This window comes from Colletotrichum truncatum, assembly GCF_014235925.2.
Source record: "Colletotrichum truncatum strain CMES1059 chromosome Unknown Contig_0002, whole genome shotgun sequence".
Lineage (NCBI taxonomy): Eukaryota > Fungi > Ascomycota > Sordariomycetes > Glomerellales > Glomerellaceae > Colletotrichum > Colletotrichum truncatum.
In genome coordinates, this window is record NW_027222399.1 from 132116 (window position 1) to 155350 (window position 23235).

General features: G+C 50.7%; 8 protein-coding genes across 8 annotated transcripts; 4 read left to right on the forward strand and 4 right to left on the reverse strand.

Moving 5' to 3' along the window:
• Nucleotides 1-1445: 1445 nt before the first annotated feature.
• Nucleotides 1446-3087, forward strand: CTRU02_202978 (uncharacterized protein; the record flags this gene model as incomplete). Its single annotated transcript, XM_036731435.1, has 2 exons — nucleotides 1446-2450; nucleotides 2509-3087. 2 exons carry the CDS (start codon nucleotides 1446-1448, stop codon nucleotides 3085-3087), a joined length of 1584 nt encoding a protein of 527 aa, XP_036576870.1.
• Nucleotides 3088-5121: 2034 nt separating this feature from the next.
• On the reverse strand, nucleotides 5122-5730 carry CTRU02_202979 (uncharacterized protein; the record flags this gene model as incomplete). Its single annotated transcript, XM_070204120.1, has 2 exons — nucleotides 5122-5427; nucleotides 5509-5730. 2 exons carry the CDS (start codon nucleotides 5728-5730, stop codon nucleotides 5122-5124), a joined length of 528 nt encoding a protein of 175 aa, XP_070061883.1.
• A 416-nt stretch (nucleotides 5731-6146) lies between these two features.
• On the reverse strand, nucleotides 6147-6643 carry CTRU02_202980 (uncharacterized protein; the record flags this gene model as incomplete). Its single annotated transcript, XM_036731433.1, has 2 exons — nucleotides 6147-6512; nucleotides 6572-6643. 2 exons carry the CDS (start codon nucleotides 6641-6643, stop codon nucleotides 6147-6149), a joined length of 438 nt encoding a protein of 145 aa, XP_036576868.1.
• Nucleotides 6644-7832: 1189 nt separating this feature from the next.
• CTRU02_202981 (replication factor C) lies at nucleotides 7833-9123 on the reverse strand (the record flags this gene model as incomplete). The annotated part of the gene is made up of 3 exons (XM_036731432.1): nucleotides 7833-8227; nucleotides 8287-8936; nucleotides 8993-9123. 3 exons carry the CDS (start codon nucleotides 9121-9123, stop codon nucleotides 7833-7835), a joined length of 1176 nt encoding a protein of 391 aa, XP_036576867.1.
• Nucleotides 9124-11021: 1898 nt separating this feature from the next.
• CTRU02_202982 (uncharacterized protein) lies at nucleotides 11022-11776 on the forward strand (the record flags this gene model as incomplete). The annotated part of the gene is made up of 2 exons (XM_036731431.1): nucleotides 11022-11290; nucleotides 11392-11776. 2 exons carry the CDS (start codon nucleotides 11022-11024, stop codon nucleotides 11774-11776), a joined length of 654 nt encoding a protein of 217 aa, XP_036576866.1.
• Nucleotides 11777-12911: 1135 nt separating this feature from the next.
• Nucleotides 12912-13766, forward strand: CTRU02_202983 (GNAT family; the record flags this gene model as incomplete). The annotated part of the gene is made up of 3 exons (XM_036731430.1): nucleotides 12912-13125; nucleotides 13276-13452; nucleotides 13528-13766. The coding sequence occupies 3 exons, from the start codon at nucleotides 12912-12914 to the stop codon at nucleotides 13764-13766; spliced, it is 630 nt and encodes a 209-aa protein (XP_036576865.1).
• A 232-nt stretch (nucleotides 13767-13998) lies between these two features.
• Nucleotides 13999-16158, reverse strand: CTRU02_202984 (uncharacterized protein; the record flags this gene model as incomplete). Its single annotated transcript, XM_036731429.1, has 2 exons — nucleotides 13999-15088; nucleotides 15143-16158. The coding sequence occupies 2 exons, from the start codon at nucleotides 16156-16158 to the stop codon at nucleotides 13999-14001; spliced, it is 2106 nt and encodes a 701-aa protein (XP_036576864.1).
• A 4948-nt stretch (nucleotides 16159-21106) lies between these two features.
• On the forward strand, nucleotides 21107-23117 carry CTRU02_202985 (negative acting factor; the record flags this gene model as incomplete). Its single annotated transcript, XM_070204121.1, has 3 exons — nucleotides 21107-22126; nucleotides 22224-22970; nucleotides 23040-23117. The coding sequence occupies 3 exons, from the start codon at nucleotides 21107-21109 to the stop codon at nucleotides 23115-23117; spliced, it is 1845 nt and encodes a 614-aa protein (XP_070061884.1).
• Nucleotides 23118-23235: the final 118 nt, after the last annotated feature.

A 23235-nucleotide genomic window follows, 5' to 3' on the forward strand; every position in this document is an offset into this window, starting at 1 on the left:
ATCATTATCAATGGAAGGTTCTTTCGCCCCTAACGCCAAGCTAAAAGGTACCCATAAATGTTAACATCAGAGTTTCCCAAGCTCCTTACCTCGAACAGCGTCGGGTGGGGGCAACTGGCCTTCGGCTTTTTTTTTTTTTTTTTTACTTTTCACTTTTTTTTTTCTTCTCTTCCCGCCGTCTTTTTCTTTTTCGGGTGAATCCTTCTAATGCGTTCTGGACTCGGTAGCCAGTGCTAGTTTGTTGTTTGCATGTGGCATTCCGAGGATAAGAGGACTTGAGAGACAATTGATGCAATGCACGTAGAAGCCCGTGGCCAGTCATCCAGTCCACACTCAGTATTTCGTGCTACAGGTTGCAGCTGAATACGATGATCGCCGCCTCCGCCCACTTTTTGTCTCTGCCTCCGTCTCGACCATTTCTCAATCATCCTGGATTGGATGCAGCGTACTCCGTAGTACACACCAAAAAAGGCCTGAATGCCTACTAGTACCTGCCAGCCAACCGGTCGACAGTCCGTATGAAAGGGAATCCCTGACAGAATACTCATTCAAGGCGCGCGTGGTGACCTTGTCCCCATCCACAGCCCAAAGTTAAACGCTAAAGTCTCCGCCCTCTGACATTGTCCCTCCACACACACACACACAGACGGGCACACAGGCTCATATCCTAGTATACAACACACAATGAAGCCGCCGCCCCCTTCTATTGCAGCTCTCTCCTTTACCTACTGCCGACTTGCTGACACCTGGTGGGCCGCATCATAGTACAACAGCAAGGTACGGATACCTTGGCTTCCACATACATAGTAATTGCAGTTGCTGCTTTCCCAAATCGTAGCTTCCCATGCGGCCCCGTCCCGCTTACCTGGTCCCTTTTTTTGATTAGCGCACCTTGGCTCTCTCTCTTACCTTTCCAATCCTCATCTTCAAGGTGCCTGCCGCTGCCTACCCTGCTTTCCTGAGCAGCATCGCCTCATCTCCATCCTCTGCATCTTATCTCCCTTGGCTTTCCCTGTTCTCGCCCCCAAGTAACCTCCGGCTCTTGTCAGCTTCTCTCTCACTGTCTCCTTACATCTCCCACTCACGCCACGAATCCCTCTGCACCCTCACATCCGTGGCTTGCATCTGGTCTGGGGTAGCCTGCTCATTCTTTCTCCGTTACCCATCTCGTCGCTCTCTTTTGGCCTTGCTGTTCTTTTTATTTTTATTTTTATTTACCTTCAAAGTTTCTCCAACCTTCTCCTTCACCTACTATCACTACATTCCCTTCGAACGGCGACCTCGCGCGCTACCATACCTACAACCCTACGCATCCTTAATCTGACGGTAAACAACACGCGTCGCCTGTCCGATCGCTGCTTCGCTGTCTGCGTACGGAATCTCCATCTCCGACACGTCCGGTGCTGTCCTCCGTACAGCTTCCCGCATCGTACGCAAGGCAGATCATGGGCTTGACCCAAAGACGGCATGACGTTTGTGTAAACCCGATAGTCGCCTTCAGCATGTTGTCTCGTCGCGCTCTCACCATTCTTGCCCTCGTCACTGTCACTGCCGTTGTCTTCCTCTTTTCATCGAGGAGACTCGGTGCTGACTGGGCCGTCGAGGGCCCCAACTACCATCCTTTCCCACACGGCCAAGCTTCCCCGTCTGCTGGCTCGTCTCATTCAACTCCTTCCCCTCCTCCCGGCCGCGTTGCGCCTCCCGTAAATAAGCCCGCCTTGGAGCATGACAACGCCGCTCAACACAATGTTTCGAACCAAGATATTCCTTACCGCCCTCACGATCCCGTTTGCGACACCTTCCCCGACACGAGCAACATTCTCGTGGTCATGAAAACGGGCGCCACCGAGTCCTTTGACAAAGTCCCTACCCAGCTTATGACCATGCTCAAGTGTCTGCCCGAGTTTTTCATCTTCTCCGACCTCGACCAGACCATCGCAAACTACCACATCCGCGACAGTCTCGATTCCGTTCTCCCCGAGGCCATGGATGGCAACAAGGACTTCGACCTCTACCGTCGCCAGAAGGCGTGCCAAGCCGACCAGCAGAGCTGTAACAAGCTGGCTGTTTCCAAGGATGAGGGCTGGAATCTCGACAAGTACAAGAATGTACACATCGCTGAGAAGACTTATCACATGCGCCCCAACTACGACTGGTACATTTACATTGACGCCGACACCTACGTCCTCTGGCCTACCCTCGTTCAGTGGCTCAAGAAGCTCAACCCCAAGAACAAGCACTACCTCGGCAGTGTCACCATGATTCGCAACTTCATCTTTGGTCACGGTGGCTCCGGCTACATCGTCTCTCAGGCCGCCATGCACGACATGATTGCCGGTCGCGAAAAGGTCGGAAACCAATGGGACGTCCGCGCCAGCAAAGAATGCTGCGGTGACTACATTTTTGCTCTGGCCATGAAGGACAACGCTGACGTGAACGTTCACAACGTGGTACGTATTTTGCCCGGACCCCGCTAGCTTTTGCGCGTTTCACTAACACAAGCTCTAGTGGCCCACGATTAACGGCGAGAAGCCCTTCACGCTTCCCTACGGCCCGTCGCATTGGTGCCACCCCATCGTCACAATGCACCACATGAACGCCGAAGAAATATCGTCCTTCTGGGAATTCGAACACGCCCGCTACGCCGACCCAACCCTCCCGAGCCCGCCACCCGTTATGCGCATCAAGGATATTTACGAGAAGTTTTTCGCTCCGAAAATGCAGGCCGAGCGCGCCGACTGGAATAACCTCGCCGATGACCGCTACTACATCGACCTGGATTCAGAGTCACAATACGACGACGGACAGATTGACCGCGCCAAGAAGGAGGACCTGACGCCCATCGAGAAGGAGGCGTACAAGTCATTCGCTAACTGCCGTAAGGCCTGCGAGGCAGACCAGTCATGCTTCTCCTTCCAGTACAAGGAGAAGCTCTGCGCTTTTAGCTGGTCTTTCAAGCTTGGCCATCCCGTCAAGAAGGAATCCCAGGAGGCCAAGCGCGTCTTGTCTGGCTGGGACGTTGAGAAGATCAATGCCTGGATCAAGAAGCAGGGCGAGTGTGGTCCCGTCAAATGGCCCGACGTCTGAGCATCCAGCGACTTTTCACGATCCCGGCGATCATCCCTCAAATTCCGGTCCGACGCGATCTACGACGATACGAAGAAAAATACCGCAGAGCTGAGAAGTTGCTGCGAGAGTACGACTGCCATCCAAGGCCTGAGACGTGACGTATGTTTCACGTGGGACCCCCATCCCATGTCTTGGATGACCACAGTCTTGAATATCCGACTGTCTTGGATTTTTGGCTAGCCAAAAGACTCGACCCCCCTTGCATTTCCGCGACCTCGGTGTGTGGTATCGACTTTGGAAGATTTGGACTGCTTCAAAAAAAAAGAATGGGCAAAACCAGGTGATTATCTCGCCTGGATCAGCATGTATAGAATCCACAGCCCAAGCGTGTGTATGTGTGTTTATTTTTCTTCAAGTGTGTGTACAAAAAAACAACCATTACGATAAGGGGGCCGAGGCAAGGCATTCAGGATACAGCTCTGGCGTTCACAGAGGAAAGATCTTTTTTTTCTTTTATAACTTTACCTTGCTTCGATGCGATGTCTTGGCTAGCGAGCAGGCTACGATGTAGTTCCTACTTTCATATATGCTGACGCCAGACGGCGGACTATAGCCATCATAGAAGACGAGGGCTCCCTCCTGGGTTGCCCGCCAATACGTACATATAAATTTTGATTCGCATAATTTTTTTTTTGGCTCCTACCTGTTTTTCAGCCTTGTGCTACTTCAAGTCATTCATTACAGTCCCTTTGCCGTAGCCTGATGTGTACCGTCGATGGTTGTAAGGCATAAGGGAGGTTTCAGACCGGGGACTTTCTTGACTCAGTGTTCCAAGACACGTAAGACACGGCACACGAGCAAAGATGATGGACCGAGTCGAGTCCCCCTGCGACTATTGACTTTCTTGGCTAGGGGATCCGTGGCGGCGGTTCATCCGGCATTCTTTCTGGTGCACTTGTTGCTATTTGTGGCGGGTGTTCACGAGTAGGTTTATTTATGCTGTCGATCGCTTTGTGGGGGGGTTCGTTTGGCGTTGATTCAGTCGGGCGAGGGGGTTATTTGATGGATAGTTCTGGATGGACTCGGTAGTGATCACGACATTTACTAATCTGCCCGACCTTTACATGTTTGTTGGCACCTGTTCGGTCTGCAACGAATGATGCACTCAACGCTCTTTCATCTTCACTTCGATATTCTTCAGCCTTGTTGGTTTACCCCTTCATCTTCCATGACGAAAATATTCAAGGTTCAGTCAAGACCGTTCTCCGGCCCAAGTACACAAACTGAACTACTACCATGCCCATTGGAATGGAAGAGAAAGTAGCTAACATAGTGTAATCCCACACGTAAACCGCCGATATAACATAAGTCAAATCCCACGCCAAAAGGCCTCCCATGAGCACAAATGAGATGACGGCGAGCTGAAGTTTCGAGGCTCGACGGTCATCCATGTAGAGGCCAAACACAACCGCGCTGAAGCTGTTGATGGGCTGGATAATGAAAACGTTGAGGCTAAGCAGAGTGAACACCCTGCTCGGTTGTCCCGAAGCATCCGAAAGAGTGATGAATACCAGGGTAATCAAAATGACAATCTGGCTACAAACGAGGCAGATGACGAGGCTTATCCATCGAGATTTATGACAATAGGTGGCCAATGAATCTCGTACGTTGGTATGCACTCCTTCAAGGAATGTGTCCTGGTTCGTGGGCGGGAGAAGTTCCTCGACGTATGAAGCCTGTGGGCGTGACCCATTTCGAAATGCCACCTCGTTGTGAGTATGTGCTGGCAGCTGGCAATCTGTTAGAGTGATTGAGTCGAATTCATCCGGCTCGATACTTCGTGGCTGATTGAACATCAACCCTCGCTCGTGCTGTCTTGCCCCGGAATCTCGAATCATTGCTGCCATATGTTGGAATGCATCAGCACTGTCATTGCAACTGGCTATCATGCCTGCCTCTCGTGATTAGCACTGGCCGTTCCTTGTTAGTGGAGGTCCACGGTACCGCGTAACCAATGCCCCAGAACATCAACGTCGCCTTCATGGTCCATGATCATTTCTGTTCTTGAGAATTAGCCAGGGACTTCTCGGGATCAGGAGTCAGCGTGATACCTTTTCGGTATTCAGCCAAAAGTGCCGCAAGTCTCAAATCGCTCACCACGCCTGGCTTCTGCGTGTCCCGGCTTCTAATGTTGATTGAGACAACGACAGCAACAACTGGCCCCAGAAGCAGAAACACGGGCAGAATTTGGCCAAAGCCCCACTCGTTTTGCTGCTGCATCTCATCAATGTCGACATAACCTCTGGCTTGAAGGAGACGAAGTGTAACCCAGCTCGACGATACAACGAGCCAGCAAATCTACTTGTATTTCGGTCAACGAAAGGATCTTCCGCCGCAGATCGGAAGGCAACAACCAGCAGGGCCATGGGGCAGACCTACATCTGACAGTTCAGAGACAAGGATGTCGAGATAGAGCTTCGTGGTTAGATACAAGCCAATCATCCAATCTAAAGGTCGAACAATGGATATAAGCTTTCTTTTCCACTTCGCAGTTCCGAGCTGCTGGCAAGATTTGACTGTGGCTCCAATACAAGACGCCGCCCAACGTCCGATTTTTGCGCGAGGGGTTTCCTCGGCGGCATTTGACAAGACTCGGAACATTTTAACTGTGCGTGTGACGAAGCTGATGGACAGGAGTAGGAGGGATATGATGTGAGATTCATACTGAGGCTAGCCTTTATACATGTCGAAATCAAAGACGGGAGTTTCATTGAGATCCCACTCCCACTGACGAGACCACGTGCGTTTTGCGGTTTCTTCAGAGAAGAAGCAGCGGGCGTTTGAGTGGAAATCGGCTGGTCCTCCGATCCAAGCTGTGGGCAGGATTGCGACAACAAGCCCTGCGAACAAGAGCGTCATGAAGCCCATTCTCCAGTTCCGTTCAGACTGGTTGCGATATAAGTAACCTCGCAGGGAAGAGACGCAGGCTGCATGTGTTAGGTTGGAGAACCAGGCCAAGTAGCTGATGAGCTCCCAGTGATACATGGACACATAACACGTCAATCCGATGTAGCCGCTTAGCAGGATCCCGAGCCCTGTGAGAAGCTGGACGTCACAAAACCTGAGCAATATCTGGCCACCACAGAGCATAATGTCAGAACAAATGTGCGGAGCCAAGATGGCAAGCAAAACAAATGTGCAGCACGTGCCTTGGTTGTTACTTGGTCCCAGTCTATGCGATCCCCAAACCACCTGCGAAGCCCCAACAACATACCAACAGCTTTCATGTCGACGGGATTCGGGTGCCAAATGTGCTTACGATGACCCGTTCTATCGCGTTTCGGATCATGTAGGGGGTCTTCACCGGGGTTGAAAGCCAGAATATAACGGGTGATTACCAGAATCACAACGAGCCAGGCAGTACCCAGAAACCCGATCAATACCTTGCCAGAAAGAGGTCAGTCGCAATCTTATGCTCGCTTCGGTTTAGGTGATGACCTACGCCGACCCCGCCAACATCTGGGTTGGGTTCTAGCTCTTCTCGAAAAAAATCACAGCTGCTGTTGCAAATCATGTCTTGAAACCTGATTCTGCGCAGTAAGCCAGTACCAGCAGAACGTTATGGCGACAATTGTATTGAAAAGCGCTCGCCAGCAATTGCGGCATAGATCTGTCACCGGAAACTGGACTGCGAAGGGTAGAGAAAGAGAGTGTGGTGCAATTCAAGTTATGCGCATGTCGCCATTCGACTACAATGTCCGGCGTTATATGCCAAATCAGGCTACGCTCTCGTTGGTTTATATACCTGTATATGTGAGCCAGTAGTATATGGGAAATTTCACACTCGGATTCATGTGTGGCAGATTATCTTTCTATTTGGTCTGGTGAGGCTGCGCACCTACATGCATGATGCAAGTAAAAATAGCAACTTCATCCTTCGAAAGTTTGGAAGCGCCAGCCTGATTATCAGTGTCGTTGAATTTAAGCGCTGCAACGTATGTTCTTTGAGGAACGTGTTCGTCTTGATTTGCATTAAACGAACTCACATCCTTGACGTTGAACACAATTTAGAGAACAGCGACATGCTCTCAAATTCATGCAGACCCGATTAGCCACTTGATATCTAAGTTTGTCAACACGTGTGATATCCGATAGCTCTGATTCATAACTCATGAGGACGACTGACCCCTTAATAACGATAGGGACTTAAGTCATTTAGCGTCTCATAGCCTTGCGACAATGTCATTGGACACGATGGCGACCAATCCTAAGGCCCCAAGGCAATGCAATGCACCCTTGGTTTTATCCTCTAACCTCTAACTCCCGAGGCTCTAAATCTTCAGCCAATTACTTCTCTGCACACCACACCTTCAAAGAACCCGGGCTGGCTCCAGTCTGGTCGCTACCGAGAATCTCACCACAGCCCAGGATTCTATGCCATCCTTGGATTTAAATGATAGTAACTAAGTCTCATGTCCGTCAACTTTCATTCACAAACTTTGGCATTACTTGACTTGCGCCTTCCTGCGAAATCAAGGGGCTGATTTGTTTGTGGTCTTGTAGTTGTTCCTTTCATACATCCAACTCAACAGATCCTTAACTCAGAGCTAGTCTTTCTGTCTGATGCCTCATATTTCGAGTTGGAATTTAGTGATTTTCGAACAAACATAGCGATGCAATTCGCGGCAAACGTATGGAACAGAGAAAAAGAAGTTGATCATAACATCATGAATTATTCTATTTTCAACCCACTTCCCACCACTTTATTTGCTCATCAGCTCGGCGCCCCCCCTTATGACGCCCACCACCGCACCCGTCTGCACAGCCTCGCTACCTCCGCCCGACACACGGTGCTCAATATCCGCGAGCCCATCTAGCCACTTGATCATTACTTCCGGCTTGACCTCCAACGTAGCCAGCTGCTCGGACAGCGCCGTGATGATGTCCGCCAGCGCCAGACCTCGCGATACCTTGAGCGAGTTAATGGTCGTCAGGCAAGAGGTCACGTCAGTCGTGCTTAGGAGGGTATCAAGGATCTCCTGGATGGCTTCAGGTTGCGGTGCGGCAATGCAGTTGTATATCGTCTCTGTGGTAATGGTTTCCCTCACGATGTCGCTCTCCGCGACCTTGGGGGCGTCTTTGGGTTGGAGGGGTGTACCTGTTACCGGTTAGCTCTGCCGTTTGATAACCAAAGGACAGAAGTTGGGGAAAACTCACTTGATGCATGGCACGCCTGAAGCACGTTCAGCGCCCTTCTCATGTCACCCTTGCTCAGCTTCACCAGCGCGTCCGTTGCGTCGGGCAAAATCTTGACGTGCTCCTCCTCAATAACCTTGTCCACCAATACTCTGATATCGCGCTCCTTTAATGGGCTGAACCTGAACCTCGTGCATCTCGACAGCAGCGCGGGGGAGAGCTTGTGCGAGTAGTTTGCAATGATGCAAAAGCGGGTGTTGACGGTGTACTTTTCCATGATGCGGCGCAGCGCCATTTGCGCCGTGTTGGTCATGGCGTCGGCCTCGTCGAGGATGATGAGCTTGTAGGACGCCATGCCGCCGCCGCCCGACTTGGCTGAGGGGCCCAGCGTGAAGATTTGTTTCGTCGAGGCGAACGTCTTGATCTGCTCACGCACGACGTCGATACCCCGGTCGTCGGAAGCGTTGAGTTCCAGAACCATCTGTCGCATATTCTCGGCACCGTAGATGCGTCGTGCAAGTGCAAGGATCGTCGAGGTCTTGCCCGTTCCCGGAGGGCCGTACAGCAGAAGATGGGGTAGGCGGTTCGAGTCAACGAATTTGTTGATTGTAGCGAGGATGTCCTGATGACCCGAAACATCGGCCAGACTTACAGGGCGATACTTTTCAACCCTAGGCGTCCTTCTGTCAGCAAAGTGGGAGAGGAGGCCAAAGGCAATAGAAAATACCATGGCAGGCTGTCTTCGGCCTCGACGGGGAGGTTGGCGGCGCTTCGCTTGCCCTGCTTGGCGTCGGAAGAGAAGGTGATGTCCTTTGACGCCGGGGCGTCAACGTCCATTTCATCCTCATAGTCAGACATGGTTGCGTTTCGCTTGTTGTGAGTGAATTGGCGTTTTGGCAAGGTTGAAGCACCAAAATTACCCGTGTGTGGCCGTGGATTTAGGACGTGATGCAATTGGGACTCGGGAGACGCGTTGCGACGCGTGAGAGATTCTGCGCGCACGTGACCACTTTAAAATATCCAATGAGAAGACTGCGCTGAACTAGCCACATTAACACTGTCTTTTATAAGGACATCTCACCTAGACTGTACAGTGCGCTGACACATGACGCCAAACCGACAATCTACGTCTAAGTGCATAGAAGCTTCAGCGCCTGTCACGACTTATTATGCTTTAATTACCATGGGCTCTCAGAAACTTGCGTTAATAGTAAATTGAGTTGGTATCAATAAGAGTAACCGTATCACCTTTTTTTCAACTTGAAACACATCAGTAACGCCCGTGGAGAGTGATGGACGGTGTATTCTGGCGAGATGGAAGCGACATCATGGACAACTTTCTTGCTTTGGTTTCTCTTCTTCGAAAACCCTCCGGTTCAGTTTCACTTTCCAAGACAGCACCCCGAATTCTCGTGTTTAGTAGTAATGGTTCATTCTTTTGCAGTGCAGTAAGCCGATAGCGATATCAGAAGCGACTTGTTGTGTAATTTTTCAGCACATCAAGCGAGAAACTTGGTGTACAAGTTATCAGCTTGGATACGTACATTTTGATTTCTTGCCCGTGGACCTTTGGAATATTCGATACGTATAAGTTCGAGTGGTCCCCAAGGTGCCAAGTTACAAACATATCTGAATGTGAAACTCAGTAAATTGCTTGAAGCATCTATATCGGAGCTTTAACTGTGTATAATGCCTAAATTGTTGATATACTGGATTCTATGACCAATTTACAATTTTTTCATCCACTTATTACTCCGAAGTAAAGACTCTAGCTACTGGCCAGAAAAAGGAAGATAGAAAAAGAAATAAACAAAACCCCCTCGCCCCACAAGGATATCAAGCTTGAGATAAGCAATCATATCTTATGATGGCTCAACTCGCATATCTTTTGCAACAGATTAAAAGCTTCTAAACTCCATGCATACGCAATTGATTTCACTGAAAGTGTATGACCGATGAAGTGAATATCTACATGGACAGCCATTGTCTTTTGCTTTACCGCCACGTGCGGAACAAATCGCTTTCCTATTTCTTTAGTGGGCAAATCCCCTGTTGCAATTTCCAATTCTTCTTGCCCTGTCTCCATAAAGCTGTAATTCCATCTACTAGTATGTTATGATGTGGCAAAAGTCGGATCAAGATGGCCTCAAACCTCCGCCCTCCGCGAACACTTAGGCCGACCTGAGCAACCCCTTAAGCCAAGCTGGACATGCGATTGGGTTTTGTGGTTCCGCTTTGGCTAGCCCCCAACTTATTTCAAATCATATAGCGGTGATGATCAGGTGTTTAAGGCCTTGGCTTAGTTCAAAAGTTCTAGCCCCAGAAGTGACCCGAGGCTAGAAGCAGTGGATACAATATTTTTGATATAGTGTGCCACTCAGAGTGGAACATATTATACTAAAAAAATCTCGTCTCCAAATTATTTGGACTTTCTCCCTTTCTGGGGCTCAATCATGCATGCTAAACCAGCGGGATTCCGCACGCCTATCCGCTTCAGCCTCTTTAGCGAGAGTCAGTTCCGGATCCACCTCCACATTGACTTAGTAAGTACCAACAATTTCAACTTCAGCCGATCAGGCAACTGAATTTATGCTTGTCTATTAGTTGATTGTCTGATTGTTCGATATAGTGGCATGTTAATAAGAAAAAGGATAAATAGTCATGAGCTTGACGGTCTGTAGGCTTTTCCTCATCACCCACTACCGAATCCAGCTGCATCGTTCTCTCTACTCGTTCGATCCCACTTAATCAACAAAATGCAACTGTCTCAGATCATTGGTTTCGCTGCCCTTGTAGGAGCTGGCATCGCCGATGCGGCCGCTGTTGTCTCGTACGCGGACGGCTACGAGCCAACTGCCGGTGAGCACGCTCAAAACCTCGCGAGAGCCGCTGAGCCGGTTGGTCTGGAGGCTCGCGCTGGCAGCGCCACTGGTTGTGTCCAGGCTCACTGCTACTTCGTCGCAAGCAACATTGACAATGATGTCATTATTTACGAGATTTACCAGAACGGCGAATATCTTTTCCAGTAGGCACTCCAAGTTTATCATGCATTGGTGAAGCTCTTATTCACCCGCGTTGGCTTTAATGATTTTTGATACAAGTTACTGACTGGAAACTATATAATAGGCTGAATGGTGGCTCCAGATCCATGGGCGAACTTCAATGGAACGGCCTCACCGATTACAAGGGCAGAAAATGGGGCTTCAAGTCCAACGGCCAATGCACGAGCATGTCCTACATCAACAACTTCCAGTCCAAGTATGACTACTACCCGCTCACCAGAACCGACCTCCAGTCCTCGCCCCGGGATTGCGACCCTTGCACAGAGAGCAAGAGTGGCAAGCAAAAGTGTAGCAAGTGTGCCCAGAAGGAGGCCATCTTCTCGGATGGCCCCAGCGGACAGTGCTATGGCTACAACGGACTGTCGAGGTGCGATTTCAGGTCCTACTGTGGCCGCGTCAACGGAAACGTCCGCCTTTGCGGCACCAACAACCAATGCCGCTCTGGTTAAGGACCTACACTTGCACTCTGCAATGTGGGGATAGATGGCCAGATTTCAAATTGCTTCACCGATGACCACTGGTTATATGTAAGCTCAAACCCAAGGGTCGTTGATAGACTCTGAGTTAGCGTGGAGGCTAAGTTCGGTAACTTCGGTTAGTTCAAATCGAGGCCACAGCAGTAGCATTTCGACGGGGTGGCATTCTAGCATGTCCGATGTATCTTAGTTTTTTTCTTGTCAGTAAGCGCACATGCAATGTGCGTTTATCGGCATTTATATTTTTCATGTAAATATGGGTTGGACATTAAAATTTACTGGTTTTGCGACCTTAGATGCAGATCTTGCTCACCACTATATTGCATCGTGTTATGCCAATTGTGAAAATTGTACTGGACAAAGTGATAGCTAAACAGAGTAAACTGGAAATAGAGACGAACTATTGGTTATGGGAATTGATGTTTTCAATTCAAAATAAATGATTCGTCTTTTTAAGCCTTTTTTTATGGGAGCTGCATGAGAGTCATCTTAGTGCACCTAAATTAAGTATAACAGCTTGATGCAAATGTAATTGAGAAAGGGAAACCCAACATCAAATCTGATGGACTTTGAAAGTCAAGCTAGACAATCGCATTATATAATCAAGTCTGACAAATTCAGCAGGTCGTAAGGATTTCCAGCCGACGGAATCACGATCGGTGTTAAGCAACAGAAATCTCACGCAAATCCCTGTCTGTCAGCATTTAGCTAGAAGCCGTCCGGCGACCGTTGCTCTGGCCTTATCCTCCCAGTGATCTCTGACAACACCCCCACAGTCTAGGCCTAACAGGGAGGATCCGCCAGGAAGAGCACTCCGTATAATCCATCAAACCCCGTGAATTAAGGTGCATGTCCCTGTAGCGCTTAATACTCCACAAGAGCGGGTCAGCTTTGGGTTTTAGACCTCCCCGGTTGCTGATGCTGCCCTCCTCATCGACAACTCCATATAGCCTAAATAGAGTAACCTGTTCACCGCCTCACCTTGCTGTTGAATCTGCCTCTAGTTCGTTGCTCCCCATATACTTTCGACTATCTAACTTACTCGCCAAAACCTCGTCCCAACTAACTAACTAACTTTCCACGTCATCCGCGATCTTCCCTTCTTTCAATGACGACGCCGGTGGTTGAGAAAGCCCAGCTGCATGATGCGGCTGCGCTCACGGAGGTGTTTTTGAAAGGCTTCAACGACGAGTACTTCCAGACTCTTTTCCCTCAGAATGAGTTTGGTAGAGAGTACATGATCCGAGCGTATGAGGGTTTCATGCTCTCAAAAGAGCACAAGAGCCAAGAAGGGCAAGTTTTCGTAGTCAAGAACGAAAAAGGTAAGGAGACGACGATGTGGAAATATCCACCACTCCATCCCCGAATCCCGTTCCCATCAAACACGCACACACAACCATGAAAGACCCACCGGACTCCGATTGTCCGTATAGAGATGACGGCCGGGGGAAACTGACAATTCTACGTCATAGGCGAAGTCGTTGCCGGTGCGCTTGTCTGGATCATCCGGCCCGAGGACAACGGAACCTGGTCATGGCGAAAGCGTTGGCCTGCCGCAAACGAAGGCCAGAAGGACGAACTCCTCGACCAGTTCTTCACCGACATGGCCACGCAGCACGAAAGCATCATGGGAAAAGACGCGCACATTTGTACGTCAAGCTTAGTCCTATCCCACAACTTCACAGTATCCCCATGGAAACAAACACTAACTGACTGCAACAAAGACTTTGAGGTGATCATGACTGACCCTGCCTATCAACGTCGAGGATACGCCCTCGCACTTCTTCAACGCGCGGCCCAGATCGCAGATGACTTGGGCTACCGATCGTACCTTGACTCCGACCCGGATGTCACGCCACTTTACCAGCGCGCGGGTTACGCTGTAGCTGATGGCGCAAACCAAACGTCATTTATGGTTCCGATGGTGCGACCAGCTAAATCACAGGTGTCAGCGGGGGTTTGAACAGAAGCGTGATTGGAATTCTGGTTCATTCTATTGTTCTCCGGGGTTTTGGAGCTGTTCTTTTTTTTAACAACTGCCTGGCGTGAAAGTTGCCATCAAGAGAAATGCTTCAGTGCTAGTGTACATCAGATGGAAGCCCAATTGGCCTCGTTTCCCCAAGTCGCTTGCTTATCGCTCCAATGCTTAGATCTGCCATTGCTTTTTTTGACTTTTCATCCTGAGTCTATGCTTTTCATGTCCTTTTCTCGTTCTCGTAAGGAGGTGAGACACCTCTGTATTGCTGAGTCCGTGCATCGTACTTGGGTCCGTTCATGTACCCTTGGCCGGTTTCATACTCGGAGTACATGGAAGGCCTTGCAGGCCGACTGGGTACCTTTCGGTCGTCCATTTGGGCGTAAAAGTCCGTTATGTCGGGATAGACGGGGACTTCTGTTTCCTGTCGTGGAAGAGGCTGTCTGAAGGCGTCGATGATTGTTTGCCTCCTAGTGATTCGTTTGTTTCTCTCTGGAAGAGGCATATCCCCTAGTCGTCGAGATCCATCCTCGGTATTGCTTCCTACTACAGTGGCATCATCAGATATGCCGCTATGCTCCTCCTTTTCGTCCTTATCCTTGTTCTTTGTTGCAAAGAAGATAGTAAATACCATCTCCATGTCCTCGGGTCCTTTCCTCTCGCGCATGATTTGGTGTGGCACTTCAAGGTCGGTAATGAGGCGTTCAATCTCCTCAACGGTGTAGTTGCCTTTGCTCTTGTCGCCAGAGTAATCTCCTGGTCCGCTAGAGCCATTGGGCACATGGAAACGTAAATCCACTCTGCCAAATGCGTAGGCTGCGATTACCAGCAGCTCAAACATGAAGCCCGTCGTGTAAAATACGGTCTTGCCAAAAAGGATGCTGTTTGTTCCAGGTGGCTCCTTGTTAAAGCTTGCGTACAAACGAATAGCTTGTCCAGCCATTAAGAGGAATGCCCCAAAGAATAACAGAGCCACTTTGACACGCTGCGAACCTGTGCCAAATTTCTCAGGCTTGGGCCCTGGAATGCAAAGGCACCCCGTCACGACAATGACAGGGAAGGCGGCAAGAAACATGTTGTACGCGCTGCCAAACTTGAGCAGATTGTCTGTCGTCTCTAGACGATCCACATTGCCGACACTGAAAAAGGTAATGATCAAATTGGTCGCATTGAAGATGGTCATAGCCGGAACCGAGAGGAGCAAGAAGATTGTGAACTGGCCAAAGGCCGTGCACCATCCTGCTTTGGGGTGAATCGACCGAACCAAACGCTGAGCGAAGAAAATATTGACGGCGAACATTACCGAGGCACTAATCGTCTGTCAATGAGTACTCCCACATTTTCTTATGGGCAACAAAACTCACCCGCCATTCTCGGTAATCAAAGCCATCAGAACAACGCCCCTCGTCGTGACGATAGACCAGGTAATCCGAAATATACAGGTAACAGTTCTGATCATGCAAAAGTCAAAGATGATATCCGATATCAAGAACTTATGGCCTCGCTTAGCGTTTCTTTTGTAGATGCTCAGGTGGACATAAGCTCCAAGCATGAAGAGGAGCATGAAGGCCACGGTGATAGGGAGATCGAAGTTCTTTGTTGGTACGCCGCCCAGAAAAGCTCCGTTGGCTGGGTCAGGGGGTCCCATAGGAGGACCATCGCCCGGAGGCCCCGTCTGTGCTTGTGGGTTGAAGTTTGGCGGCGGTGCTTCGCCTCTCCCTGGGGCCGGACCACTCATGTTGGTATTGGGCAACGGAGATGAAGGAACTTGGGGAACCAAGGTAGTTGGTGATGCAATGGATAAAGCTGACTCGGAAGGAGGAGAGGGTTGAGGAGCAAGCACTGGTGGTATTGGAAGAACTTGCTGTGGACTGGATGAAGCAGCAGCAGCCTCGGGGGTTGTTTTCGGCGTGGATGACAATAATGGTGAAGGTTTAGATAGAAGAGCTGCCCCCGGGCCAGGATTTACCAGGGGCAATGCATTCGGAGGACTTGCCAGAGGAGGATTTGGCTGTTGCGTTTGTGTGACTGTGACTATAGTCGGAGCAAGTGACTCGAATTTAGTAATTATGATGTAGTTCGTTTCGACAATGACTTGCGGAGGCTGGTTCTGCACAGCAGGTGTTGGGCCAGCCTTTGGAAGAATAGAATCGGTAACCTTTGGGGTATAAGTGTTATTATGAGCAGCTAGAGTGGCTAAAGGCAGCGTGGGAAAGATCGTCGAAGGAGCTGCTGGTGCTACCGCTGGTAGTAATGCTGCTCTTGATGCAAATGCTGATGCTGAAGCTCTAGCCTCTGCTGCCTTGGCACCTTCTAAAACGGCGATGCCCTGAGGTATGATAGGGGCGGCAGCAGAGAGAAAAGCAATAACTCCGGCCATGATTGTGTATTATATGAAGCGTGGTGCGCCGCTCCGAAGCACCCGTTGGGGCCTCCTGAGTCAGGGGCGTAGAAGACCGCTTGTGGAGACGCTTCAAGTTGGGACTGACGGAAAGGGAAATATGGTCGCAGGGAAAAAACGAATTCGAAAGGCCCAAGGTCTCAGATGGCCTTGATGGATCCCTAAGTGTGTGGGACTGTATGAGAGCTCCTAATAATTGGTAACAGTCGAACTGTGGACTGCATGGCAGATCATCTTTGATGACGATTTCGATGCACCCAGAGAAGCAGGCGGGTCACGATGTAAAACCGGGCTGAGCTAGATCGACAGCTTCAGACCTTTATCGTGAGGCTAGTTTGCGGTTCCCAGGCTGTTTGAGGATGCTGCGATAGGTATACTGGAAATGGCTGGACGGTGAAGGACTTTAGCCAACGAGACGTAGTGATAGATGACTGTCAAGTCTGTAGGCCTATGATGACACCACGTATGTTGTGTTGAAAATACTGTGCTGAACAAAGTGACTGGTATACTGTTCAGCGAGTTTGACTGTGCAAAAACCGGTTTTTAGGTATCACCTTTCGAGTTCGTGTTGTTCGTCGTGTGCCCTCTTGTTCGTCTTCTTGTTTGTAACGTTATAAGAACGAAAAGCTGTAAAGCGCCAGTGACATCCTTATTAGAATGAATTCCATCCCATCCCATCACCTTTTCTACGCCTCAACCTCCTCGTCCTACTCCTCTTCCTTCCCACAATCTTCCCCTTCCTCATCCCTCCTCTATCTTACTGCTTAAAGACCGGTAACCTACACCGCCGCAACGGCAACTCACAGCGGCCCGGTGTTAAGAGTAGTGGTTGACTCCAGACTTTCCGTCTAGTTTCCCTTTAAGGCAAGTGGTAGAGGAGGGTGGCGGCAAACCGTTTCAGGAGCCGTTGAGGAACGTCGAACCATTTCCGCATCGGGAGAAGCGGTGCGGGATACCGGCTCCTCTCAATCGCAACAACTTGCCCCCAAGAGAGCAATGAGTTCAGAAGCTCATATTTTCGTCCCGTCTTCTCCAAACTATAGCGTACCTGTCGGCTGCCTGTCTTCTCCTGTCCAGCTTGTCTCTGCTGTCTCTGCGTATGTCTAGCCCGTCTGTCTAGACTGTCTGTTCGCGCCTCCAGGAATGCGAGTCAATGCGACCCGGCCTGACGGGACTGTCAATCTGATGCGGCAAGTTACATCCATCTCGACTCGACTTGGCCCTTAACATCCATTCTCAGGCTCCTCAAAATGCGAGAAATCCGAGTCCGACTGAGGCACCTGCGGCTGATGTCCCTATAGTTCGTCGCAGCTGCCGAGCGTTCCCGATTCTCCTCTTCACCCACTATTTCGGTAATCGTAGGGAAGTAATGGCGGCACTTGTTTATCCACACGTGTGTTGCGCAATGCACTTACGTCTTAGAGGAAAGCCCCTGAAGCCGCAATAGCATGTAGACGATGACCCATGCGAGATTTTGACTTCTACCCACAGCCGCCATAGGCACACGGGGCAATTGTTATCAATGATTAAAGTAACCAAAGTGGCCCGCGAGACCGCTCTAGTCAGAGCCAATCCTGCAGAAACAACATTTCGTGTAGTCTGAGCTCCCGTGGCCGAAGTGTATGAGAATATCAGCAGGAACCCTAGAGATGTTTCTCCGTACAGTTGGTCGGTACTAGCAATGTTCCCGCACGCCGGCTATTTATCGAATCCCGCTTGACAATTTCCCGAGGCGGGATTCACTTTGGCAGCATCATACGCACAACCACCTCTCTCTTTCAGTCCATACTCAGTGCCCTCGTGGCTGGCGCTAGGACGTTGGCCGGTATTGGCAAGCTACTCTTGTCCATCGGAATCATAGTGTTGCCCGTGTAAGGTGGGATCACGACATCATGCCTGCGTCGATCTGCCCTACTTACTACTAAGCTAGGATCAAGCTTAAATCCATCGGGATGTGGGACCTCACAGTGGCCTCTGCACCTTATTGTGTGTGTGTACCTGGCAGGGCGTACATGCATCTGCGGAAACGAAGGCAGTCAGTCCATGTAACTGATTGCCCAGAAAACATCCCTGACCTTGATTGAGCCGCACACCCAGTAGCAAGTTCGGTTTCGGAATGCGAACCCTTCAATTGTTGTTCTTACAATCTGGGGCGAAGGCTGCGGATTTGGCAACACTCCTGACATCTCCGCACCAACTACTGTCACTGTTCGTATTCCTGCGTGTTCTTGTGGAAGGCTCACATAATGGCCCTGGAGAGTGTAAAAGACCGTAACCCGAGCGATAGAGTTGACAGTGCATACGCGGTCCTAATCCCACGCCAATGAAACCCAAGAGCCTTACCTATGTTGTTTTTCCTTTTGTTATTACTCCGGCTGGGATATCCTGGCCCCTAGCTTTCGTTCACATTACGCGGCCTACTGCGGAAAAGATTGCCGTGGCGGATGACAGCTGTGGCTGTCAACCTAGACTTATTGGGGCAGATTTACTACTAGTAGTAGACGAGAAATTACCAGACCGCTGAAGCTGATACCACCACATCGGATTTGACAACTATTCCGCTCTTGCAGTTCGAATTCCGCTTTACGTTCGTCTGAGACAATCAGCTTCAACTTGGTGCAAGGCCGAGCAGGTTTCGAAGGCATGCGCACCTGGAGCTTCTTCAAACCGGCTGAACTAACAGCCCAGAAGGCGACATAATTGTGAGTACAGATGCCGTCGAGACACAGATTGAGGGTACACGGAATCAGGAAATGATCCCCATTCCTGTTTAGTGCGTCCCGCCATCTTTAGGTGGCCTTGAGGAAAAGGCGGAGAACCATATGGCTAAACGCCATGGCCAGACCCATGGATCGACGCGCCGAGTGGTCTCCCCTTGGAGCTTCTCGTCAAGGGGGGGACAGATCATTTCGGCCCTTGATCCCAGTCTTGGTCTCAGGATTGCGCTACCTACCCCAACATCGACACGGGGCTCTGCCGTCGCGGCAGGTCCCGCCCAGGGGAACAAGCACCCAAGGAAAAGAGCAGGATATAGATACCTGACTTGGTAGTCTAATTCGAGCTCATATAATATGTTGCCGTTTTTGGCATCTCAGATGGGTCATGATGGCATCAATGACAACCGGGGCCCATACGCACGAAGCGGCATCCGGAGGCCTGAGACACTGCTTGGTTGCTGAGCCCTTCGCCGGCCAAGTTGTCTACCCCAGTCGGTAGCAACTCGTAAGATCGGAGCTCATGTTTATGTCTTGGGCGTTGGTTCGCTTTTTTCGATCTCATTGAGAAATAACTTTACGAACAAGGTTGTGTCCATCAGCTGTACTCGTCCTCGGATTTTTCGGCAGATTTCTCTCCATGAGATACCGTCGTAACTCACCTCAGGTACGTTAGCAAGTGGCAAACATATTCGGAAGACTCGGGTTTGACCTCAAGCTTGTCCCTGTCAAGGTAAAAGTGCTACGGATTGGGTATTGCCGTAGCCAGGCACAATTCCCTACGTAAAAGCGCTAAACATCCGCCATCAGACGACTTAATAGGGCTGACGAAAAACTAATCCCGCCATGTAAACACATCCGCCAGTATTCGCCAGGACTTTAAGAAATCCCGAAACTGCGATGAAGTGCCGCGGACTCGTCAAGCGTATTCGGCGGCATCTGCGCATTAAACGTTGAAAACATCCCATCGGCCATTGCATCCCGGCGGGAATCTTGTCCACAAAGGCCGTTTCTATGAGATGAAATGTATTTGGCTTGATCAACTGAGTGTGCTCAGGCAATAGCCTTACCCCGATGAGCTTCGGATCGAACGTTGTGTCCATGTCGGCGCCGCCGATTCTTGACCTGTGATGATCAATCGCCGAGGCAGCCGGGGAGTGCGGGAGTTAGTCATGGACATAACCGTTGCAATGGGTTTTTTTCTAATCATGGACGAAACACAGAAATAGGACGGAACGCCCTCCCTTCTACATCTCTAAGCTGATCTTGAGCAGAGCACTCTTCAACGGGCGAAGAGGGGGGGCACACAGTTTGTGCTGAGCGACGTTTCCAAAGGAGAAGGCTTCTAGAAGATGTTGTTTTTGGAGGCGCTATGCCCAAACTGGTGTTTTGATGAGTTATAAAGAAGGTGACCGGGTTTCAGAAACACCAGTTGTCTTCGCATAGAATTCCGGTTTCACGCTCTCAGTTAGGAGGGGGAAGCTCACGCTTGGGCTCCCACCGTTTCGTCTGATTTGGTCCCCTCATACCTTGTCAATGACAATTCGCACTCGCAATGACCGCCGCCCGGGGACGTATGCCGAAATGGTTTGACAGCTAGCCAACCCCAGGCTTGCTTTCGGCTTCGAATGTGATGTGATGCCCGGCAGAACGTGAAAGTGGACTCATCTGGCATAGCCACCTCTCTATTATCGTGGCGCGCGTCCTTGCTCGATCGAACATCTGGACTCTCCCACGCCTCTACTCTACCAACCATGACTCGCAACGTCATCGAAGATTCCCGCGTAGCCTAGGGCCCCAATCCTTTGCTGGACCTTCAACTGAATGTCACCAAAACGAGCGGGGCGGGTTTTAGAGTTGAAACATATCAGCGTCTGCCGCACCACCATCAACCCTCTTGTCAACAAAAGCCAACCCGCTCTCCAAAGTTCGTCAACACCCGCTCTCGGCCGCTCTGACACATGTCCGGTTCTGTTTACCCGTTTTTCCCTTTTATTGGAGAAGGGAAGCACGTCCACTGCCCGTCCATCATTACTCCTAGAATTTCCTTCTTTGATAGGGGGTTCGCCCACATGACACACGCTTGTCAAACCTGAACCCGTCCACCGGCATAAGCGACCGCGCATAGGACGTTCGCAACTTCGTTAACGCAAACTCATTACCGACTTCCACTCAATCTCCTTTCCCCCCCTTTTTCCCACCCAGAAGAAGAAATGGTCAATACAGGACATCCGAGCAGAGCTTGTAAGCTCTGCCGCGCGCGAAGGATCAAGTGTGACGAGACGAAGCCGTTCTGTTTGAAGTGCGCCAAGTCAAAGAGAGTGTGCCCGGGTTATCGCGACGCGTTCGAGATAAATCTGCGCGACGAGACCCAGTCTACGATTCGCAAAGCCAAGTCGGCAGCTCTACGAAAGGCCATCCGTGAAGGACGTGCAACGGAGCAGGATGCCGAGAATGAGATCCAAAGCCAGACGGAAAGTCAGAGTCAGAGTCAGGGTCAGGGCCAGAGCCAGAACCAGAGCCACAGTAACTCAAAGGTGACAGAATGGACGCCGCCGGCGCCATTGCATCATCATAATAAACAGCAAATCATCGCTATACCGGAGGACGACTGGTTGGACAGGTATTCCTCGTCGTCGTCCTCCTCCGATGGGTCGCCGTCAATGTCGTATGCGTCGTCACTATCGTACATCAGCAACCAAGCCCCCGACTCATTCGTGTCTTTCAAAGAGCTGGAGATGACGGCGTACGGCATGCCGCATTCCTTGCAGACGCCGCTCGATCAGCAAGCAACCTGCTTCTTCCTCGCAAATTACGTCCTCGCGCCGCCAACCGGCGTCGGGCGCGGAATCCTCACCTTCATCCTCCCGCTGTTAAACATCCCTAGCTTCCAGTACTCCCCGTTGCATTCAGCCTTCTCCGCCGTGTCAATGGCCGCGCTCGCAGGGAGGCCGAATTCGCGGCGCCTCTTTTCCATGGCACACCTCCATTACAGCAAAGCCCTAGAAGACCTGACACGAGCCATGCAGGACAAGGTCGCCGTACGGCAGGACACGACGCTCGCGTCGGCGATTCTGCTTGCGTTCTACGAGGGGTTGGTGTCAGACGACGTGGAGATGTCGGGATTCAAGAAGCACATATCTGGAGCGACGGCAATCGTGAAGCTCCGGGGACCTCAACAAACGCAAACCAATGTGGGATTGAGCATGTTTGAATTCGTCCGAGCAACATCGGTAAGTACCTAGCCCCGAGTTCCCAACATCATTTAACGTCCCACTGGGTGAGGCCAGCCAAGAGGAGTGAGAATTGCTAAGATATATGTGCACCCAGATACGGCAATACACATTCTTTTCCAACATATCGATTGAGGACTTGACATGGTGGGCGCGCCAAGCAGTCTGCGACACGGTCGGCCACCAGGCGCTCGTGCTGAACCTGCAGACGACTCTGATCCGTGCAGAGGCTGACAGCTTGCTGAAGGGGGGCAGGACGACTGACAAGATTGATAAAGCTCTGAAGCTACTCCAGAGGGCGCGCAAGATGGACGACGAGCTAGGCTTGTGGTTCGACCACTGCCCGCCGGCATGGAGGAAAGTGGTCTCGGGCTCCGCGATCGACGTGCCCGAGGACAAGATCGGGCTCGTGTCGGCGTTCCCGGGACCCATCTACGACTATCCCAACGTGTGGGCCGCGGGGAAGCACATCAACACCCACGTCTCGAGGCTGCTGCTCAACCAGGTCATCGTCCGCTGCATCGCCTGGGTCTGCGCGCCGAGCGACCACACGCTGACCAGGGAGTACATCGACGCCAGCAAGATTGGAAAGGAGCAGGTGGCGGACATCATTTCGAGCACGCCTTACTTTTTCGGTTGGACGGGAGACGCCCTGAGCACTCCGTATTTCCCTTGCGGGACGTCCGAGATGCCCAAGGGAATCGCCGGCGTCTCCTGCATGTGGCCGCTGCTCGCAACAGGCTCGAGTCGATTCGCAACGAGGAAACAGCGCATTTACGTAAAGGCGCGACTTGCAAAGATTGCAGAGGAAATGGGGATCCGGCAAGCCGATGTGTTTTCAAAGGTAAACTTTCACCTCCCATCTTCGTCTCCCGACAAGCGTCTCCAAACGCAGTTTGCTAACTATTCGCAGCAAATATCGTCAGGTACGCCTGAAACAGACCTCGTAAACAGTTACTGTCCAGACACTTATCTTCACTTGCGTAAATAGTTTAGCGTTAAAGAATCATACCCCCTCGTCGCGTCATGACTGGAAAAAATCTCCTTTTTTTTTTCTTTAGTTCTTTTTTAACTGTCTCGCAAAACTCAGAACATGTTCCCCTCCCCCC